The 24,726-nt window shown below is 41.7% G+C and overlaps 1 protein-coding gene across 1 annotated transcript in view; it reads left to right on the top strand.

Moving 5' to 3' along the window:
- Nucleotides 1-24,726, top strand: part of LOC137058526 (collagen alpha-1(XXV) chain) — an 800,473-nt gene that overhangs the window by 167,356 nt on the left and 608,391 nt on the right. The window contains exon 4 of the mRNA XM_067431845.1: nucleotides 24,049-24,056. Coding sequence (XP_067287946.1) covers nucleotides 24,049-24,056 — 8 coding nt within the window. The remainder of the gene's footprint in view (nucleotides 1-24,048; nucleotides 24,057-24,726) is intronic.

Raw genomic sequence — 24,726 nt, 5'->3', positions numbered from 1 at the left:
ATGTTGGAATAATACTGTGACCGTGCGTTTCGCAGAGCTTCTGCATAAGCCCTCTTTTGTTCCCGGTATGCCTGTTTATGAACAATAAGTCCCGAGGCCTTGAAGCGCCGCTCAAGGACACGCCCCGCCGCCTTCATCTTTCGCAGCTCGCAAGTGTACCAAGGTGCTGAGCGCGTGAATGAGACTGTCCGGGATATTAGCGGGGCATGGAGGTCCAGAAGACTGCTCAGGGACTGGTTATAAAAATCCACAGAGTCAGCAACAGAAATGAAGTCAGAAAAACTGGAGGAGACAGATGAGATATGTTGAAGGTCCTGGGTTAGGACATCCACATTGATGTTGTTCAACCTTCTATAGTGGATCTGTCGCTTAGGTTTGGTGTGAGATGACAGAAAGGGCAACTCCATAGCCACAACCTTATGATCTGATACTCCAAGATCATAGACCTGCAGGTTACTGAGGAGGAGGGCTGAGTTTGAGATGACCAAATCCAGTGTGTGTCCCTTGGAATGTGTGGGGACATCAACATGTTGTTGTAGGTTGAGGGTGTCCAATAGCTGAAGAAAATCAGCAGCAGGATGACATGAGGGAGTGTCAACATGAATATTTATATCTCCCAGGATTATGATATTTGTAGAGGTAGTACAAAGTGTAGTGAGAAGATCAGATATTTCCGTAATGAATGCAGAATTGTGTTTAGGGGGCCGGTAGATAAGCACAACAGTCATTGGAAAAGGAGGCTTACATTTAAATGCTAAACACTCGCATGAAGATGTCACAGGCAGCGTAATGCGGGACAACTCCAGGTCCTGTCGGTGGATGACTGCTAGGCCACCACCGCGGCCCGTGCTGCGAGCTGCTTCCAAGTAACTGTATCCGGGGGGACAGGCTTCATTTATGGCAGAATACACCTCTGGCTGATGCCATGTTTCTGTCAAACACATAAAGTCAAGTCCTTTCTCCCTAATGTGTTCTTCAATCAGTACAGATTTATTACTGATGGATTGAGTATTAAAAAGTTCGAATTTAACCAATGACTGAAGGGTGAGTCTCTGGACCGGACACAAAACATTAAAATCCACTCCGCGCAGACTGGAATCCACTCAACGGAATGTATCCAACCCAAAGTGCAGGGATCCCGTGCTGGAGTGCAGATGTCTCGCGATATTTCCAGTGTTGATAGTACCTGGAGCGACGGCATTCCGATGACGCGTCAGACATGCGACAGATGACCAGAGAGATGGAATGCTTGTGGCAGAGCTGCTTGGCTGGTTATGGATAATGAATTTGCGACCAGATCCTCTATGAATGTATCGAGGACGGCGAAGAAGTCCAAGTTCTTTAATGATAGGGATATTAAACCCAGGTGTGGTTGCGACATTAAGTCGGCGAAGTTGCAGGCTGGAATAGCTGAGCGCCATTCTGACCGAGGATGCCCGACAACATTAGCAGACAACACCGGCACAGCAGTGAAATAATTCCCAAAAGGAACACGGCTTGCAGCTGGAAGGCGTCTGTAGTAGGTAGGTGCCACAGTTTAAAAACTTTTAAAAGTTTAAAAAATCGCGGGCAGGCAGAGAATCGAATTGAATCAAATCGTTACCTGGTGAATCGTAATCGAATCGAATCGTGAAGGCAGTGCCAATGCACACCCCTATTATTTTATATAATTTTATATCAGACATAGGAGAGAAAGGCAATTTTTATGGGAGATGATCTTCATTCCAGCTTTCTCTGTCTTCCTAGACACCCAGTTTGGATTTTATAGGTAGCTCAGACAAAGGAATCAATTGTATTAGATAAACAGGTTGTTTGCACTATACCTCGTGCTTTCACGCGGCATAATATACACTAGAACATATGCATAGAGAAACTTGTTGTTAATTGTTAAAAATAGGTCTTGTAGAAATCTTGTGACATGTGTCATATGCATTTGTAGGAAAACAACATCATGCTACACAATACTTCCTTACAGAGAATTGCAATCACATGTGCATAATTAGAAAACGTCCCCTTAGGGTCTCGTTCCCTGTTCTCAGGGAACCATGGTTACATACGTGACCGGGGACGTTCCCTTTCGAAAGGGAACTTGAGCTGCGTCAGCTGACGCTATGGGGAACGATATACCCACGCCGCCATGCTGAGGGGAGTGCACGCCCCTTACTGGCAGTGGGAACTGCCTGGACGAGAGTTCGAAGAAAGTCTGAACCACTCCCCCTCTAGCCACACAGGCTGCCAGTGACATCATTCCCTACAGTCATAGCCCAAGCTATATGCCTAAAAGAGAACCTTATTAAGTTTTATCTGAGGTTTCCTACCCTCGGCTTGCTCGAAGGCCTGGGACCTACTACTTCGAAGGAAGGAGTCCCTTAAGGGAATGTGGCGAGGGGAACCGAGGGTGCCCCAGCCAGTCACTTATTCGGAAAAACCTTCACCGAACGCATCCAGGGAGGCTTCACCTGGCATCACTTCTGTGGGACACCCCAGCTTGGCCAACCCTGTCTGTAAAACAGAGCCTCCGGACATCGCTCTTACTCATAAGCATCCGGACTGAGGGACTGCAAACTGGCAATGTCCTCCTCAGACTGGAACTCGGAGATGGGAATCCTGGAGAGCAGTACTCAGCTTAGTGCTTCTTACCCTTGTCAGCGAGGGGAGTCTCTTCTGCTCAATCCTAGGATCTACTGAACACATTTATTACAGGGGTGCTCAGGAGGCTGGAAAAGGCCTATGGACTGATCTTACCGGGAGGCCCCGAGGGGGGCCTGCCCGTCTGATCAGACTCAAGTGGCCGTAAGCTCGCAGACGACCCTCAATGAGGGGAGCTCTTAAGCCAGCCTGGTAGGTAAACTAGCCAGTCCCTGTCCTGAAGGGACTGCGCAGCAGAAACGGAGTCTCGTCGTGCTAGGGCATGAGCCCGCCCTTGAGTTATACCGGCCAAGGCCGGGACCCACCGGTGGGCATCCGCTAGCTGTCAGCACAAAGGGAACGTTCCCGCGTTCCCGCTCAAGGGAACCGTTTCCCCCCCAGGGAGGCCAAAAGGCGCCTCTACCTGGCACCGTTAGTGCTAGCTGTTAAGAGTCGCAGGAAGGTGGCTTTACTGGTTCCTCAGGGGGCCTATGAGGCCATAAGCCCAGAAGCCACACATGCTAATGGCTAGCTTGTCACCGAGACCTGGTCTGGGAATCCCTTTCCAAAAAGGCCAGAAAGGCCTGACAGCATAATACACTGGCCTACCGAGTGTCCCGGCTTGGGGGCTCACCCTCAGGTGGCCTGAAGAGGCCTGCTACCTGTCAGCCAATGTGCAAACTGTCGGAGGTTGCTGTGTTCCCGGGGCTCGCCTCCAGGGAGGCCTGTTTGATGCCCACGTATAGTCCGGTCTTCTAGGGCGGCCTGGAGAGGCCTATTGCCGAATGGCAGTTCCCTATTAGATTGGTGAAAGACGGTGCTTATACGATGGCAAATCCCACCGGAAACCCTGCAGGGCCGGGAAACGACCTTAGGACGGACCGAAGCGGCCTGCCCCTGATAGCAGACCATGCTAGCCACCTGGCTAGCACTCACACACACTGTTGCAAGACCTGGGAACAGGGGCTCACCCTACAGGAGGCCTAAAGTGGCCTAGATCCTGTCACACAGTGGTCGGAACCCTAGCTCACCCCCTCAGGGGACGCCATCTGAGGCGTGCTGAAACTCAGCGAGCACCTCAAAGTCGGGCAGACAGTGGCTTGTCTGCTGGCTGATGAGGACTGGATATCCAGTCACTACCTGGGAACTCACCCGCAGGGAGGCCTACTGAGGCCTACCACCTGACCCAGAGTTAACTGCCCGGACTGCCTCGGCTGGCGTCTCCCCGCCAGCCGGCCTTCTGTAGATGGTCCGACCCAGCGGCCTGTAGAAGCCTTCTGTGACAGCGCAGTCTCCCAGGCAGTGCCTACCAGCGTGGACCTAAAACACAATGCCCACAGCAGTGCCCTCAGCATAAAACATTTTGGACCCTCTAATGCGAAAGGAGTACAACCTCAACTGCTGTCTTCAGTGCCTCATCGCTTCATGTAACATGCACGCTTCGGCGCACTAAACTGAGGGTGGGGCGCTCTCACACACCGGCCTGGCAGGCCGTCAGAGTCTCACATCCGCTCATCATAGGCCCACCCGGCCTGGTGTAAAGCGCGCCCGGGGAGAGAAGGAAACTAAAGGAAGGGACACAACATTACGTTCTCCGCGCCCTCGGGGGCGGAGACTCACCGCCTCGCTTCCGGGGCTGGAAGTGGTTCTTCTCCCCGATGTCCCTCCTCCTGTTGCGGGTGTCCTGCCTCTTCTGCATCCTACTCCTCCACGGAGGGGGCGCACGAGAGGCCACGCTACTACATTGGCCCAGCCGATGATCCTCGGATCTCGACGGGCCAGGGACACCCTCCTGCCTGGGCGCCACCCCGGACCTCAGCGGAATACAAGTTCTATAAGCCACCGAGTGCGCCCTCGCCTCTCTGAACCTTCCCACCACCGCCTCGACGGAGGTGCCGAAAAGTTCAGCGGTCGAGACCGGGGCATCAAGGAGAAAGGCCTTTTCTTTCACCCCGATGTCCGCCAGGTTCAGCCACAGATGCTTCTCCATGGTGACCATAGCCGCCATCGACCGTCCGATGGCGACTGCTGTCTGTTTGGCCGCCCGTAGAGAGAGATCCGTGGTGCGACGCAACTCAGCCATCGCATCAGGGGGTAGGCCCTCCCCCTGATCGAGGTCCCTCAGCAGGTCAGCTTGATAAGCCTGCAACACAGACATCGTGTGCAAGGCTGCCGTCTGACCTACCGACATGTATGCCCTGCCATTAAGACGCAAAGTCGTCTTCAATGGTTTTTGTAGACCTAGACTTTTGTCTCTTTTCCCCCGTTGTTTAATTCACGGGACCAGACACCAGTTGTTTTGTCAAGAGATCTCTTTTATTTAATATGTTAGTCAAACATAGGAGAAAATGTTTCTGGAGTGATGTAATACGCAGCTTCTCTGTCATCCTCCAACGTCCATTCTCTGCTCTTCATACAAAGGGCTTGTGGTTTTGTGCACCCCAAAGAACATATGGTTTCCATTAAATGGAATGTATAGCGAATTGTTAAGTCAACATGTGCACTGAAACTTACACATACATTCATGCTGTCCATAACTCCCCTGTGTACATGCACCCGGCCCCCACTCTCACACATGGAACCCGAACACACGTGCATACAGTGTCTAGCTCTCTCATGCCTTCTCTAACATACATATATTCAAGCATACAATGGTTATAAATGATTATAAAAAATAATAATAATACAAAATGATAACTGATTATGAATACTAATACAAAGTAATATTGACTAGTAAAATTTGGTCTACATCTCCCCCATTCTGGAACTACGGCCGTCTGTTCCACACATCACCCCAGGTTGCAACCTATTGAAGTGATAGTGAGGAAGAAGAATACAAACAAAGAAACAAACACAAAAGATAGAAAAATAGAAACAGAAACGAACAAAAACAAAACAACAAAAAACAAAGAACAAAGAACCCCAACCCATGTTATGTCCCCGCATACTATGTGTCATTTACATCTATGTGTATGTGTAACGATGTTCGTAGATGGGAAGGAAGGAGGCGGGAACCGGCGAACGTTTAACAACATTTATTAACTCAAAATAAATAAACAAAACGAAAGTAAAACCGCGGGCAGCCCCCCATGGATGACTGCCCGCGAACACACAAAATAAAACGTGGGCAGCCCCTCACGGACAACTGCCCACAAACACATAAACAAAACTAAACATAAATTCCAGGCCTGGTCCTCTCTCGTCTTCCGCAGCTCTTGCTCCTCCTTATATGCTCCTGTCACATGGCCGCGAGACGAGACTGGTGTGCCACGCAGCTGGCACTCGTGAACATTAATCACCGGCCCGCTCTCGCGGTCCCTCGCCCCGCTGCCTGTCACACAGGCAGCGAGGTCTCTGTCCCACCTTTCTCGCTCCGGCACCATCACCTCGGGCAGCCCTCGCGGTCCTCATTCATCCGCGCTGCCCGACCTCCTCAGCACCGCGATCCCCCTCAGCAGAGGGCTCTTCGACAGCATGTCCCTCCTTCCCCCCGGGTTTTGGCACCAGTGTAACGATGTTCGTAGATGGGAAGGAAGGAGGCGGGAACCGGCGAACGTTTAACAACATTTATTAACTCAAAATAAATAAACAAAACGAAAGTAAAACCACTTTATTTTAGAACACACAAAATAAAACGTGGGCAGCCCCTCACGGACGACTGCCCACAAACACATAAACAAAACTAAACATAAATTCCAGGCCTGGTCCTCTCTCGTCTTCCATAGCTCTTGCTCCTCCTTATATGCTCCCGTCACATGGCCGCGAGATGAGACCGGTGTGCCACGCAGCTGGCACTCGTGAACATTAATCACCGGCCCGCTTTCGCGGTCCCTCGCCCCGCTGCCTGTCACACCACAGTATGCATTTACTATGAAACCCCAATCTTCTAAGAAAGTAAAACCTAATGAATCTTCACCAGTGCCTGGACTCATTCGGGCCCTGAATTCCTCCAGTTCCTGGCCAAAACAACAAACTAACATAAAAGTTGATGTTAAAGATTTCCTATCCCTTGGGTTGTGAATCAGTAAGCAGATGAAATTGTTCATGAGGTTGTGTTCTGTAAATAGTATAGTGTAAAATCTCCTATTTCACTCTATAGCTCCATGAATTATCCGATTTCTTGACAGGCCAGACAGGGCTGTTGGTGGTAGATGAAGTTTGTCTGACGATCCCTTCAGCTTCCAAATCTGCCACAATCTCTTCCACGGCTTGTCTTGCTTCAGGTCGAATGGGATATTGTTTATGGGGGGCATGTATTGGTCCCTCAATAACAATGGGATCAATATTGGCTTTTCCACAATCCAATTTGTGTTTAGCCCAAACATCTGGATATAAGCTACACAGAAGACCCCACACACCTTCTTTTCCCCAGTCTCTGATGATTGGTTTTGCTGCACCAACAGAACTTATACTACATGTGCGATCTTCATGTGGTATTATTCCAGCTGCTGTAGCAATTTGGCGACTGTCAGTGAATATGATCATGTTCAACAATGGTAGAATGTCCATGCCAATGAGCCTTCCTTGTGAATTAGGCCCCACCCACAAGGATGCCCATAAGACTTCATCTTCATGTATTTGCAAAGGAACTGGTATACTTTTGCGAAACGTTGTGATTTCTCCTCCAACTCCTTCAACTTCCATAATTTCATGTGTTGTTGGTAAGTTCAGATCAGTTATAGAAACAGATGCTCCCGTGTCTAAAAGACAATCACATGGGTGGCCCCCTATTAGTGCAGGAATGAAAAGTCGATTGTCACTTTTCTTGTTCATACAGGAGGCCGCTGATTCCTATTGCGGACGCATAATTCCCTCAATTAAATGACGAACTTGCTCTTCAGTCCACATCTTTCCTTGAGGTGTTTCATCCTTGTTTTTCAGATTGGCTTGTCTAAATGACGGACCTTTTCCTTCGGCTCCTCCTCCTTTAGCCCAACAGTCCCTTCTGAAGTGTCCAGGCTTTCGACAATTGCTACAAACTGTGAACTTTGAAGACTGAAGTGATGCCAGTCCTCTTCGATTTGACTTGTTTCCTTCATCCTTGTTTGATCTCATAGCCATCTCTAGACAACCAGCCCATTGCATAATTTGGTCAAATGTTTCTCCTGGATTGACTCCAAGTGACAAAGCTTGTTGGTATTTTGTGCTAAAGCCATCCACGAGCGTGTCAGTAAACTGTACATCATCTCTGTCTGGATCTTTCTTAGCACAGAGTGCCCATCTTTCATAAGCATTCCATTTGCGCAAGGCATATTCATCTCGAGGCATATTCATTCATTCATGTCACCGATGTGAAAGGAATTTTACCACTGCCTAAGATCTCTTGGATTTCTTTTCGGAACACATCTAAGGCTTGCCAAAGACCCAGCCCAGATTGGAGACAAACAGTGAATCAGCGTTGAATCAATGTTAATGCATCAACTAAAATATCATTGAATCAATGTTGAGATGTCAATGTTGAGAATGTTGATTTTGCACCCTGAAATAATGTTATTTCAACGATGAAAAATAGATCAAGATGGGCTTAAAATCAATAGTTTTCCAACTAAAATTAAACCACTTATTTAAGTGAATCAATGTTGAATCAATGTTAATGCATCAATCAAAATATCATTGAATCAATATTGAAATATAACATTGATTTTTCATCAGGTTTGCACCGTGAAATAATGTTATTTCAACAATGAAAAATAGATCAATCTTGCTTTATGTACAGCAGGATTCTATGCCAGTTAATTTGTCTCTTTATTTTATTCATTTTGATCAGAGACCATGTGTGGCTGCAGTCGATATGATTTTGCATCAAAAAGTCACTCAAAGTAGACAACATCCTTCAGTTTACATGCAAATGTATTTATTTATGCCCCCACAGTTACAACAGGAAATCTCACATTGACTTAAAACTATTACATCTGAATTTATAACACAAATGAGAAGAGCCTGGAAAAACATGACAACGTGCATCTGCAAAATGGAAGTAAATACAAATGTAAACTTGCCAATAAATACAGAAATGACACAGTACTACTGAAAGAAAGAAGGTAGAAGAAAGAATAAAATACTCCAAACTCAGGGGGTTCCACCATGAGCAATGCCCCAAAGCCTTTCAGGTTGTAATGGAGCCAGTTTTGCACCGTCCCAGCAAAGATAAGCTCTGATGCCTCTTTTTATCAGCATTCACAGCATCTAAAACAACAAGAAGTTAGTAAATATTTGGAAATGTGATTAATTATACATTACAAATATCAGTGGTGGAATGTAACGAAGTACAAATACTTCGTTACTTTACTTAAGTACATTTTTCACGTATCTATACTTTACTTAAGTAGAATAAATAGTGCATACTTTTTACTTTTACTTCGTTACATTTTGCAGCAATTATTATACTTTCTACTCCACTACATTTCTACAACGTTTCATTACATTTTCGTTACATTTTCTGATCAGTTTCAGGGCTCGAGATTAAGGCTTGCCCAGATAATAATATATAATGTACGTTATAGGCTAATGAATTGATGGTTGCGCTGTTGAGGCTTGCGCAGCCTCTCGAGGAGAAATGGAAACAAATCAGCCCCGCTCACACAAAGAAACCCAGTAACATACTGCATTAAAAATTCAAAATGTTTCGTTTTTATATTTTATAACAGTTAAAAAAACATCACATGACACGACCAACGAGTGTAGTTTTCCTGAATACCATCACAACAGAAAATGTGACACTGATTTCATTTGACAGTTCCATAAACAATTAATTAACATCAAGTCACTTACATTTTATTGATTGCTTTATTGCTTTTGTTCTATTTCAGCAGCGAAAATATTTCCAAGATCAGATTTCCACATCCGAACCATAACGTATTGCACAGCAACAGTGTGTTACTGAATCAAAGATTCAATGCCCTATTCATAAACGACTGCCTCATTTATGAACGAATCAGCCGTTTGAACGAATCGACTCAATGACTCTCTCATAAGGATTCACCTGCCATCTACTGGTGGTTTAGTTAACTTTTTTTTAGTTAAAACAATCTCATAGCATTATTTAGTGCAGTTGTAATTTTTCAGTGTTAATTATTTAATTTGATTGGTAACAACCCTATTGTATCTTATTCTAATTTAATTTATTAATCAAATTTAAGAATATAAAGGAAAAGCTGAAGCAAAGCCTATATTTAATAAGATTAGGGGAAAATGTCCTGATGTAGGGGAAAAAGTAGGGGAAAAAAGGTAAACATATCATAAATATGAAGATTTAAATACATTAAAGCTGATGAGAATGTTGCTTCAGAAAAATGACATTTAACTTTGCAGATAACCAGAATTGTAAATCAGAATGTAAACTAGGCAACAGCTGGTATGAACAATTACATTAACCCAAAACTAACTCAATTAAAATGCCACCGCTCATACTTTTTAATTCTTTTTAATTATTAGAACTAGACATTAAGAGAATACATTTTTATGCAAGTACTTTTACTTTTAATACTCAAAGTACATTTAAAATCAGGTACTTTTTACTTTTTACTTAAGTAGGGTTGTCGTTGTAGTACTTCTATTTTAACTAAAGTAAATATATTTCTGGTTACTTGTACTTTTACTTAAGTACTAAGATTCAGTACTTCCTCCACCACTGACAAATATTGCCTACTACAAAATGAAGTGAAACTTGAAATTTTATCAAAATCTTGATATCCCAGTTAAAACACGGCAACATTAAATTCAGGACTATTTAATGCATTTTAGTGTAGACTTTAAAGGACCTGCAGATGCACAATGAATGAAAAAGCAAAGTGACTATATCCGGTGTTTTATCTAACAATATTATTGTATTTAATAGTAAATAAATAAAGTGTGAAAATGAAACAAGTAAATGAATGACCAAATAGCTAAATTAAGAAAATAAAAGAGGAGCTATATAGGCTACATGGTGGTTTGGAAGAGATTATTTTTCCATTTACAACACGAACTGGAGGCACAACTGTTTACTAAATTTCTGTAGTTTGATATAGCTGCCTACAGAACTTAAAAATCTCACTCTTTTCTTTTTTTCTTGCTGCATTAAAGATTAAACTGTAATGATGTAATTGTGATCTGCTCTCGTGATGATATCTCACAGCTGAAGCAGAGTTATGAGCTGATTGTATTTCCCCTCAGCGCTAACAGGTCAATCAGTTCTAGTTCTGCTTCAGCTGTGAGATACTCTCAAGAGTGGCGAACACAATTACTGACAAGCCAGAAATTCATCTAACCTTCCGATCGCCTCTCATTTATACACTGGACGAATATAGGATGATTCAAAATTATTCATCTGTGCGTGCAACAAGTAAGATACGTTTGTGGATCCGCGCCGCATTCATTGACTTGTGAGTCGATCCTATATGGTCTCAAAATCCAAATGAATCAAATAGGATCGACTCACAAGTCAATGAATGCATGCGCAGTACCGTTTCCACAAATGCACATTTTACTCGTTGCACGCACAGATTAATCATCTTAATACTAAAATCATCTCATAAAATAGATTAACACCTCACAACAAACGACGCACGACAAAAAAAAAAAAAAAAAAGAGTTGCACGAGTCAGAATTCGGACGCAATTCACAGTGTATATGCCAATCTTAAGGGGAAAAAAATGAATACAAATATGATATGGTGAAAAACAAACTGAAACTCAATGTATTAAGATTATCCTGGCCGTTGGTTGTGTAACTTAAGCCGGGTGCACACTGTGCGGTTTTGGCCACGATTTGGCCGTCTGGGACAAATTTAGCAAATCCTAAAAGATTCCTCAGATCCTAGGCTAAAATCTGACGTCTTTGGTCGTTAGTTTGACATGTTCACCGGCAGCCGATTAATTACCACTGCGATCAAATTTTACCTCAGACGAAATTCTGGCAGTGTCAGAAGATTTGGCACACAATCCTGCAGTGTGACTTCTCCTACGATGACAGTCAAATATCTCCGTTTTTCAAGACAAACTATGACCAAAACGAGTACTAGAGATTTCTTTGTAGCCAGCATTTCAGTCCCGCGTGTAATGCAGCTCACTGTCACTGAACGCCTCATTCATTGATGATATAAAAATCCGGGTGAGTTTTCTTGCGCGCGTCCGTTTTTAGCGCGCCTTAACTATCGTGCAGTCTGACATTAATGTCAACTGAGATCTTACAGTGTGACATGGCGATCATGTTCGTACAGTCTGAAAAGGGACATTCGCAAAGGATTTTGAAAAATCGCACAGTGTGCAGGACCCATTACGAGGGCGCTCATGTGACTATTATTAACATTGCAGTTCACTAAAACTCTCAGGAGAAGCACACAAGTTGTAAAACATAAAGATGAATAAAAATACTAAATTAAAATTGAGATGAATTTTAAAAATATATTTTTGTAGGCCTACTTACCTCTAAAAAACATGGTCATTGTCCTGTGTCTCTTTTTCGCAATTGAAGTCTGTTCAGCTGCGCTTGCTTTGGTTGATTGGTGGATGTCTTGAAGGTGCATTACCGCCACCTACTGGATTGGATTGTGGCGCATTCGAAAGGCAGGGACACATATTCTAAATTCTTTATTAACTCTGTATTCTTTAGATAAATAATGAAATGCATGTACATTCTACATGATTTAAATAATAATAATAGGCTACATGTTTATTTATTTAAAACTGATAGACTAAATTTATGGTAGAAGTTCTTTGATTTTTATTTTATTTAGTTTTTACATTTTTATTATAATAACATGAAACACAGAATGACAACATTACATGCCAGTAAGCAGGAAAATAATATACCTTTTAAAAAGATTCATAGTTTTTACAGCTTTCTTATTGGAAGAGTCAGAAATCAAACACGCATACAATTTTAACTCTTCCAGAAAAATTTAAAGAAAGGCTTACATTTATGTATTCTTTGTTAATCCACATACTCGTTGGTGTACTCATCGTATCCTTTGAGGATAATAAATGCGCTCACATTCACACAAATGTAGCCAATTGATTTGGACTTGCCTTAACATGTTGAATAATGTGACAGATAGATTGACCGTAAGCCTCACCGGTGGAGAATTAAGCTGACCAAACATCAGCATTGATTCAATGTTTGTCTTTTCAACACTGAAAAGCATGGAATTATCAACATTGATCCAATATTATTTAGCAGTGAATTTTCAACATTGGTCCAGTATGGTGTTAGCATTGAATTTTCAACATTGATCCAATATTACTTAGCATTGAAATTTCAACCTCAACCAAAATGATGATTCTGATGGAATTTCAACATTGAATCAATGTCACCATGCTATCTGGGAGGGGTCGTCCCTGGCCATCCACCCACAAGTCTATCCATTGGGCTGTTGTTATCGAGGCTGGCAAGCTTTCCCATCTGTCTCTTGGGATTTTAGCTTTCACAATGGTGTGTATGTCTCTTAGTGTCATTTGATGTGCCTCAATCAAGGAATCTAATTATCTCCAAAACTCGGTGTTTGGATCTTGTCTCTTCAATGGAGGCAAGGCGGTGAGAATGGCTTGATGTTCTCCTGGTGTGAATGGTCTCTCTTCTGTCATCATTTCTGATTGTAATTCTTCCTTTTTAACAGCAAGTAGAGAGAATTCAGGACCAACTTTATCAATTGTGATCATGTCGTCATCTCTTGTCTCTTCACCCCAATCCGATCCATAGATGCGTACTGGCGTACATCGCAGCATGTCTCTGTTTGGCTGAGTTGATTTGGATCTGGTAATTATTGGAGCTGCTTGTGCAGACGCTATATACATTTTGTCAACTGGGACTCTATTTGAGCTTGGAGCTTGTGGCTGTATCAGAGGTTTGGAGTAACTTGTACATTGTTCAGGCAAAGTCGGATAAATTGGCTTGTAAGGAGGCGGCAACATTTTGCTGATGTTTCTGAATATTTCCTTTCAGCTTCAGCTATTATCTCTGTCCAATCTGGATCAAATGAATCATCACTGGTGATGGTTTCTTTTTCTGAACATGTGATAGACATGATTTTGCTCAGCTTTATGCTTCAACTTGAGGTTTCATTGCTTCAGCAAGTGGAACTGGACAACCATCAATGCTGCAACAAACTCCACCTTGTTTCACAATCCAATTAACTGCCATTATTGGAAAACTTTTAACTTGATAGAGTCTTTTTGTTTTTCGAACCAGCTTAACTGCTCATCCATAGATGCGTTAATATCAAGTCCTTTTTTCAAAAACTTTGTTTGCTTCTTGTTCTTCTTTTCCAGATACCATGCAGAAATGATTCTGCTGTTACAGCCTTCTGCCATTTTCAAATTATTGGTCACTGTCTGTGCTTAAAACAGCAGGTTATCTCTCTCTCTCTCTCTCTCTCTCTCTCTCTCTCTGTGTGTGTGTGTGTGTGTGTGTGTGTGTGGATTTCCAAAGGAAGGCTACTTCCTCTCTCTCTCTCTAAGCTATGTGTACTGTGTGTGTGTGTGTGTGTGTGTGTGTGTGTGTGTGTGTGTGTGTGTCTATAGGATGAATTCTGAAGGGAGGGGCTGCCCTGCTCTCTCCCTATCCCTCCTAATAACTCAAGAACAAAAGAAAAGAGGGTAAAAATTTAAATAAAAGTTTCTCTTATAATTTCAGTTGTTTTTCGTTCTTTTTTAGTTTAACTCAGGTCAATTTCTTCCTTTTGGTTTAGTTTCTTTATTCAGTTGAACTCAGATATATTTATCCTCCTCAAATATTGAACAGCTTCATTGTCAAGATCAGAATGTCCGCAATTTTAGCTACTCCAGCGTATTTAAACGTTTTAGGATTCTTATTTACACACTTACTCAAAGTCCAGATCCACCACTTTAAATCGCTTAAATCAAACCCAGCTTAACACCTTCCCCGCCTGTCTGTAACTGCACGGATAATCAGTGTGTGAAATATTTTAGACTCTACAGCCAGCGCAAAATCGCCACATTCCACCACCTCACGGTAATGTCAAACTAATTGCTAAATCGCCTTATGGCTTATTCTTCCGAAAATTTGACTAAATGGTCTTCTTTACCAAAGATCCACTTTTACCCCAGCTTCATTCAAATATTTTGGTGATCTTATTTTTGGAGGTCCACTGATCTGAGCAACTTAAATAATTCAAATCAAAAGTCTTACCTTAAGTGAGACTTTTAGTAAAAGTCTTATCTTAAAAGTGCAATCCTGTTCGTGACGCCAAAATGTAGACCTAGACTTTTGTCTCTTTTCCCCCGTTGTTTACTTCACGGGACCAGACACCAGTTGTTTTGTCAAGAGATCTCTTTTATTTAATATGTTAGTCAGACATAGGAGAGAATGTTTCTGGAGTGATGTTATACGCAGCTTCTCTGTCGTCCTCCAACGTCCATTCTGTGCTCTTCATACAAAGGGCTTGTGGTTTTGTGCACCCCAAAGAACATATGGTTTCCGTTAAATGGAATGTATAGCGAATTGTTAAGTCAACATGTGCACTGAAACTTACACATACATCCATGCTGTCCATAACTCCCCTGTGTACATGCACCCGGAACACACGTGCATACAGTGTCTAGCTCTCACATGCCTTTTCTAACATACATATATTCAAGCATACAATGGTTATAAATGATTATAAAAAATAATAATAATACAAAATGATAACTGATTATGAATACTAATACAAAGTAATATTGACTAGTAAAATTTGGTCTACAGTTTTGATGGCAGGGCCGGAGCTCTTAGTGTAGTGTCGATGGCCGCCCGGATGCGAGATAGTTCGCGAACATCTCGTTGATGGGCGGCATCGGCACATACCCTGCCTCGGCCAATCCCTCGACATCAGCAAAATTAAAACGCTGATGTCGATGGACTCGCGCCGAGTAGGGTTTCTTCCATGCCCCCACGACCTGCTCGTGAAGGTTGGGGAGGAATGGAAGGCTCCCGGGAGATGGGCGGCTATGGTCGGGGAGAAACCGATCGCCCAATCTGTCAGGGCGGGCGGCCTCTCCCCTGGCTCTCTGCCACGGCAGCTGAAGTCTCAGAGCCACGCGCCCCATCACATCCAGCAGCTCCCCATACACGGGGCAGGATTCGGCCTCAGACTCATTTTCCTCCTCATCCACATTCATCCTCTGATCGACTGGAAGAGCATGGGCTGACAAAGAGACCTGGCTGATCGTCCGCGAGCACTGTGCTCTCCAGACGATGAGCCAGATCCATCTGGGAGCCCCAGGACAGACGGCGCCGCTCAGCCTCGGCATGAGCGGGACCGCTCCCAGATGCTGGCTCTACTTCCCCCTCATTGGAAAACGCTTGTAGTTTGCGCAGGAAGCCCCCTCGAGGACCTCCCGCGTGTGCTCTTCCCCCAGGCAGAGCACACAAAGGGTGTGCGTGTCCTCAGGCGTGAGAAACCTGGGACACGGATCAGCTCATTTCCTATACGCCCCCTTACTTTTACGTGTGCATTTCATTTTCAGACTTTAGACAGACTTTCTAGCGAACCAGACAGAACAGTCCCTGAAGACGAAAGGATAGCGTCATGTTGGCACGGTGCCCTTTTATACTTCCTGGTCGCACGGTGATGACATCACCATCTGCCGACGGTCAGTAGGATTGTGATTTGATAGTGATTTCAGACACCTGTCACGCTGAAGGCGTTCCCCGTAGCGTCAGCTGACGCAGCTCGAGTTCCCTTTCGAAAGGGAACTTATGCTACATATTCCTGTGTTCAAAATTATCTCCTCTCCATGTCTCTCACACTCCTGTGCTCAGATTCATTCTGACTAAATAATAATAATTATACAAATGATAATGAATATTAGTAAAGAATAATAATACAAATACATAATATTAACTGATTATACATACTAATAATACACAATAATATTATACAGTAAAATTTCGATCTACAATCGTCTTCATAAGTGAGTCATGGAGTCGTTCATTCAAAAGATTCATTCAAAACGCTGAATAGTTTAGTAACAAAACACCGCGCTGAGTGTTGCTTTCTTTTGGAACTATTTTCGTCGTGAAATAATGGGTAAAATGGAACAAAAAAGGTTGTTTGGATCTAAAATTTAAGTAACTTAATGACTATACTGCTTTGGCATGGTTTAAATCGTACTTATCTGACCGTTATCAGTTTGTAGCAGTAAATGAAGAGATGTCACACCGATCACAAGTTCAGTATGGGGTACCGCAAGGCTCAGTGTTAGGACCGTTGCTTTTCACCCTGTATATGCTACCACTGGGAGATATCATTAAGAAGCATGGCGTTAGTTTTCATTGTTATGCTGACGATACTCAGCTCTATATTTCCTCATGCCCTGATGAAACCTACCAATTCACAAGATTAACAGAATGCATAGCTGATATAAAAAATTGGATGAATAGTAATTTTCTGCAACTTAATTCAGATAAAACTGAATTTTTAATTATTGGACAGAAAAGCTCCACAAGTAGTAACCGAGAATACTGTCTAACACTTGATGACTGCTCTGTCAAGCCCTCGCCGTCAGTGAGGAACCTGGGTGTGCTCTTTGATACCAATCTTTCATTTGAAAGCCACGTTTCTAGCATCTGTAAAACCGCATTCTATCATCTTAAAAATATATCTAAATTACGGCACATGCTTTCAATGCAAAATGCTGAACAGTTAGTACATGCGTTCATGAGCTCAAGGCTAGATTATTGTAATGCTCTACTGGGTGGTTGCCCTGCTCGCTTAATAAACAAACTCCAGCTAGTCCAAAATGCAGCAGCTAGAGTTCTTACTAGAACCAGGAAGTACGATCATATTAGTCCAGTTCTGTCAACACTGCACTGGCTCCCTATTAAACATCGCATACATTTTAAAATCTTGCTTATTACTTACAAAGCACTAAATAGTTTAGCTCCCCGGTACTTAAGCGAGCTCTTAACGCATTATACCCCATCACGTCGATTGCGGTCTCAAAACTCTGGCCAGTTGATAATACCTAGAATATCTAAATCAACTGCAGGCGGTCGATCATTTTCCTATTTAGCTCCTAAATTGTGGAATAGTCTTCCTAGCATTGTTCGGGAAGCAGACACACTCTGTCAGTTTTAATCTAGACTAAAAACACATCTCTTTACTATGGCATACACATAGAACATTTTTAACTTTCATTATTCAATTCAATTGACTGATTGTTAGGCTGCATTAACTAGGTCAGCCGGAACCGGGAACACTTCCCATAACACCTGATGTACTCGTTACATCATAAAAAGAGTGACATCTACGCTAATGTTAGTCTCTCTGTTTATCCCGAGGTTTATCCCGGATCTGGGCCCTGTCCGGATCGGATGGTGGACCTGCCTGGACATGACCAACGCATCCTGGAGTGTCTGCTGAGCCGTGTCAAATGGTGTCTCCTCCGAATTTGACATGCTCAAAACCCGTCTTCGGCGCAATAATTCCGATCTTTCATGTATTCATACTCTTGTGTAATTGACGCCCCATCCTAAATAAATCTGTCTCTTCCATGATACCCTGAAAATTTTGAATAATCCGATCTAATATGATTTCCGACCTGTAAGGTTGCCAGAATAATAATCTTACACGGTGTGTTAATAGGCCAGAGGAGAACTGGCACCCCGACTGAGTCTGGTTTCTCCCAAGGTTTATTTTTCTCCATCATGCCCCGATGGAGTTTTGGTTCCTTGCCACTGTCGCCTTTGGCTTGGCTTGCTCAGTTGGGGACACTAAAAATATTATTAAAGTTATTCAACTTATTATACAAATAAAATATATGAATTAGGTCTTATTTAATTCTATAAACTATAATACTGATCTGCCAACATTGTCGCTATATGATTAATTAAAATAAGCTGATAACATCACTGTTTTCCCCAGTACGACTGTACAGCCAAATCTAATTTTGTCGCAATATTATCCTGTTTGACACTGTGAAGCTGCTTTGACACAATCGTGATTGTAAAAGCGCTATATAAATAAAGTTGATTGATTGATTGATTATTGAACTAGGCTAAACCATTCATGCTACAGAATTCACGATTGCATAGTCGACTTGTGTTATTAACAATATCATAAATCATGAATATCAACAACTACAAAAAGCTCAGTTTTACCCAAGTATGGTTATTCTTTGAGTTTATATTGCTGCTCAGTTGTTTTAATTTCTCCACGAATGTCTCTCACAAACAGGCAGCACGAGCCTCAACGCGACTTAACGTACCAGAGGCAGATACACTCATCAATTGCTGTTTACATTGAAAATAATAAAAACAACAACAACAAAAAATCTGAATCATTCTCGCGTTTCTGGTTATTTTAATATGTAGTGACTGGGCTACATACAGTCTTGTTCAAAATAATAGCAGTACAATGTGACTAACCAGAATAATCAAGGTTTTTAGTATATTTTTTATTGCTACGTGGCAAACAAGTTACCAGTAGGTTCAGTAGATTCTGAGAAAACAAACAAGACTCAGCATTCATGATATGCACGCTCTTAAGGCTGTGCAATTGGGCAATTAGTTGAAAGGGGTGTGTTCAAAAAAATAGCAGTGTCTACCTTTGACTGTACAAACTCAAAACTATTTTGTACAAACTTTTTTTTTTCTGGGATTTAGCAATCCTGTGAATCACTAAACTAATATTTAGTTGTATGACCACAGTTTTTTAAAACTGCTTGACATCTGTTTGGCATGGAGTCAACCAACTTGTGGCACCTCTCAGCTGTTATTCCACTCCATGATTCTTTAACAACATTCCACAATTCATTCACATTTCTTGGTTTTGCTTCAGAAACAGCATTTTTGATATCACCCCACAAGTTCTCAATTGGATTAAGGTCTGGAGATTGGGCTGGCCACTCCATAACATTAATTTTGTTGGTTTGGAACCAAGACTTTGCCCGTTTACTAGTGTGTTTTGGGTCATTGTCTTGTTGAAACAACCGTTTCAAGGGCATGTCCTCTTCAGCATAGGGCAACATGACCTCTTCAAGTATTTTAACATATGCAAACTGATCCATGATCCCTGGTATGCGATAAATAGGCCCAACACCATAGTAGGAGAAACATGCCCATATCATGATGCTTGCACCTCCATGCTTCACTGTCTTCACTGTGTACTGTGGCTTGAATTCAGAGTTTGGGGGTCGTCTCACAAACTGCCTGTGGCCCTTGGACCCAAAAAAAAACAATTTTACTCTCATCAGTCCACAAAATGTTCCTCCATTTCTCTTTAGGCCAGCTGATGTGTTCTTTGGCAAATTGTAACCTCTTCTGCACATGCCTTTTTTTAAACAGGGGGACTTTGCGGGGGATTCTTGAAAATAGATTAGCTTCACACAGACGTCTTCTAACTGTCACAGTACTTACAGGTAACTCCAGACTGTCTTTGATCATCCTGGAGGTGATCATTGGCTGAGCCTTTGCCATTCTGGTTATTCTTCTATCCATTTTGATGGTTGTCTTCCGTTTTCTTCCACGTCTCTCTGGTTTTGCTCTCCATTTTAAGGCATTGGAGATCATTTTAGCTGAACAGCCTATCATTTTTTGCACCTCTTTATAGGTTTTCCCCTCTCTAATCAACTTTTTAATCAAAGTACGCTGTTCTTCTGAACAATGTCTTGAACGACCCATTTTCCTCAGCTTTCAAATGCATCTTCAACAAGTGTTGGCTTCATCCTTAAATAGGGGCCACCTGATTCACACCTGTTTCTTCACAAAATTGATGACCTCAGTGATTGAATGCCACACTGCTATTTTTTTGAACACACCCCTTTCAACTAATTCAACTAATTGCCCAATTGCACAGCCTTAAGAGCGTGCATATCATGAATGCTGGGTCTCATTTGTTTTCTGAGAATCTACTGAACCTACTGGTAACTTGTTTGCCACGTAGCAATAAAACATATACTAAAAACCTTGATTATTCTGGTTAGTCACATTGTACTGCTATTATTTTGAACAAGACTGTATATTAATAAATTAAATTAGCTTAATAGGGAATTATGGGGATTAATATTTAATTATTTATTATTAATCATAACTGGTTATGATCAAACAATAAATCTTCAATTCACCCAATAGGACATACCTAACCTAGGTATTTAAGCAATATAAATTTGGTTAACAACAATGGATTGCAATTAACGAATATATATTAAATCATTACAGAATAACCTTTAAAGAATTAATTCAAAACTCATCTGATCCGTTCTTTTAATGAACGATCAGTACAATCTCTTATCAACTCTCAAAGCTTTTATTCCTTCTACCAAATCTCTGGGAAGGTTACTCTTCTGGCCACAAAGAATAAACTTTCCGAGCTATTGGGATATTAGTTAAAGTATTCAAAGATACTCATGAGAGCTGTAGCTAGATCTGAACATTAAAGTGACTTATGTCCTGTGAGCAGTAACAATGACAATTAAACATGGATACAAGGGTTTTAATAATTGATACTACGAATACATATGACTAGATAAAGAATACATGTATATACAGAATAACGACAGGTAACAAAATAGAAAAGGAGAAAGAAAAGAAAGGAAGGGTTCAGAATGGCATTTCACAAACATTACTACAGAGAGCCATCAAAGAACAATATCACCTTAAACAGGGTTACTAGTCTTAAACGCATCTACATTTCAATGGAATTTATACTTGCATGGGTTGCTTTGTGTTGAGTATAAAATAATGCGTAAGGGTCCTCTCAGAGTGTTCTGTGAGCTGGAGCGCTCTCTCTCAGTTCTTCCAAGTGGGAAGTTTGAAGGTAGTTTGAAAGTGAATGTTGCCAAAGGAGAGGAAGGTTTCCTTCAAAGTTATGGAAGTTCCTTGATGGTTTTCAGTGCCTGTCCGCCTATGTCCAAGGACTGAGTAGCGGAGCGCACTGACTTCAAAGGAAGCAACCACTCTGACTTCACCTCTTAGTCACCGGGGCCGAAGCCTCACGGCAAGAGGTGAGCCGGCTTCAGAGGACGGGAGGAAAGGTCCGAGGACGAGTAGAGAAGAGAGCAAAGAAATGTTTAGACAATTAATCCACACCCCTTCTGGGTTAGTTTACCCAATCCAGAGGGTGAATTCTGAGTGGGAAAAATTCTCTTTGTCTCTTTTTATGACCTACTTTGCATGTTTTATCAGGTGTCGTAAAGGGTGTCGATTTTATACAGTTTTACTCCCAAGTTTGTAAAACGTAATAATGATACATTTCATAATCCTATTCTGTGCATCGTTGATTAAGACAAAGAGAGAGGAATATTTAGATATCAAACACGTTATGGCTGAGGGGATATTAAAGCAGAGATACATTCTTACACAGGAATACAAGCATTTAAAATGAACTTACATTGTTTATACATCATGACTATGTTGGTATGATATATGGAGCATACATACACACAATGATACCTCATATACAGTCTGGAATAGTTTTAATTAAAGCTTCATAAGGAAAGTCAGTGTGTGTGTATTGGGAAGAGTCTCGGCGTCTCTCTGTCTGAGAGAATGTGAAGGGGGGAACAGGGTTCAAGTCATGTGACCAGATAACAATCTGATTGAAGTTGTCACAGTTTTCCAAAGATGCTGCCTGTCTCATTTCAGCTCAGGTCACATAACTGTCAAAGGTGTCAACTTCTCCAGACTCGTTGGCATCGGGCCCCTAATTTATACGTGGCTAAAAGCCTAAAAGTATCCACCCTAAACATCAGAATTGACTCATCTTTGATCCTGATGAGAGAGACTCCAGACGCTACAAATATTTTATTTGTCCCAGACAAAGAATGTCAAGCCCTTGGCTTACAGATAGCCCAGTATTCTCCTGTGAACATGGTTTGTCTGTATGTGTATTCAGAGGCAGTGAGCAACGGGCTTTCAATAAAATAATTAATAACTACGTTAATGCACAATAAAATAATTGTCGGCGTTAATTAATTAATGTGTTAACGCGATAATAACGCGTTAACTTGCCCAGCCCATATATATATAAATAAATTTAATTCATTATTTATTTATTTATTTATTTTTAAACGCTGTTCGACTAATTGAGCAAGCAGAAGCGATCGCTTTTTCATCCTTCCAGTTATATAAAAAAATCTAGGATAGGTCAGTTAACACCACATCAGTTTAAAAATTGTAATTAAGACATGGATGAAAACATGTTTATCTCTCACTTCAAATGTATATATTATAATGTATTCTCTTAAAAACTCTTTATTGTCAAATGTGTGTTGGATGTAAACTCCTTTTAGGAACCATTCAATGTGAATTTATCTGAGAATATTCTTAAATAAGGACATCTATTCAGTGATTGGTTCATGCCTATGACATCATCCAAAATCCCGTCTGTGGCACAGCAAAGTGTCGTAAATCAACTCTAAGGCTGAGGGTGCTTCTCAATATCCCTCCTCGTTTCCTCGCTCCTCCATCCTCCATCCTATGACCCGGAAACCGATGGAGCTCAGCCATCTTGTAGGAGATCTCAATTCTCTAATTGCACCGCAAGGAGGCGAGGATGGAGGAGTGAGGAGGCTTCCTGAGGAGTCATGAGCGAGGATACACAGGAGTATCCTTTGCGGAATTGTTTTATCGATTAAACATGACGCACGCATTAAGTCTCCTCCCCCTTCATATCGTGCCACAGTTTACTCGTTATTATTATTATTATGTTTACATGTACAAGACATATGTTTGTCAAATAACAACACCTGAAAGTTGCAGAATTATATCAAAGCACAAGAAAATGAACGAAACAAATAGAGAAACAAATAGAAACTAATACTATACAAGGAGTATAAATACACATGTATTTGTTGAGTACAATGAATAAAAAGCATTGTTAATAATAACTGGTAATATTAATTAAAATATGGACAAATGTGGTATTTTGTGGAGACTGAAGCTTACAATATAAATAGTTATCTCTAATGTTCAAGAATCCCGACTAAATCCAGCGGTGTAGAGTCATCATTAACTGACGCCGCTTTAAAGTGACGTTAAAGGGAGCAAGGATATATAATTTCACTTGATTCATTTTCTCCGTCCTCACGTCTTTTCCTCGCGTCCTTCCCTCGCATCCTGAAGGGGCAGAGCTAAGGAGCAAGGAAAGAAAGCTAGGAAAGGAAACGAGGATGCACAAATAGGAATTGGAAACACCCTGACACTTAAGATTTAGTCCTACGCTTTACTTAAAGTATGATTGGGACGTTTGATAACTTAACTTTTAAGCGCAGCTTTGAGCCAATATATTTTTTTTTTACTCTTAAGTCAATTCTTAGCAGTGTTCTTGTGAGTAATTCTTAGATGTTTGATAAATAAGGGCCCAGATGTTTATTTTCAGCCAGTGGGGTATTTGAACATGGATGAGGACCATGATACTGCAGCTGCTGGGAATGCAAATTATCTCACCTGTAACACATTTGATAAAATTTTGACTCCTCTTTTTCTTTTCTGCTTTCTCCTTAGGACCTCCTGTAAGTACCATGGCAACAAGCTGAATGCACTGTGCATGACTAATCTCTCATTACAGCAGGTAGTGTATCTTATGTGCCAGTCAGACTGAAAAATTGTCATGAGGAAGGAAGATCTCTGATGATTAAACTCATGGACCCATATCCATATTTAAACCATGCATGTTTAGAAAAGGAATTTTAAGATGTTGATGTGCAATTGATGGCCTAAAGACATCTGCATGCCAATGTATATATATATATATACATATAAATATACAGGTCCTTCTCAAAAAAAAAAAAATAGCATATTGTTATAAAGTTCATTCTTTTCCATAATGTAATGATAAAAATTAAACTTTCATATATTTTAGATTCATTGCACACCAACTGAAATATTTCAGGTCTTTTATTGTTTTAATACTGATGATTTTGGCATACAGCTCATGAAAGCCCACAATTCTCAAAAAATTAGCATATCATGAAATGGTTCTCTAAACGAGCTATTAACCTAATCATCTTCAACTAATTAACTCTAAACACCTGCAAAAGATTCCCGAGGCTTTTAAAAACTCCCAGCCTGGTTCATTACTCAAAACCGCAATCATGGGTAAGACTGCCGACCTGACTGCTGTCCAGAAGGTCATCATTGACACCCTCAAGCGAGAGGGTAAGACACAGAAAGAAATTTCTG

Source organism: Pseudorasbora parva, chromosome 1 (assembly GCF_024679245.1).
Source record: "Pseudorasbora parva isolate DD20220531a chromosome 1, ASM2467924v1, whole genome shotgun sequence".
NCBI lineage: Eukaryota > Metazoa > Chordata > Actinopteri > Cypriniformes > Gobionidae > Pseudorasbora > Pseudorasbora parva.
This window is presented reverse-complemented; position numbering and strand designations above follow the sequence as displayed.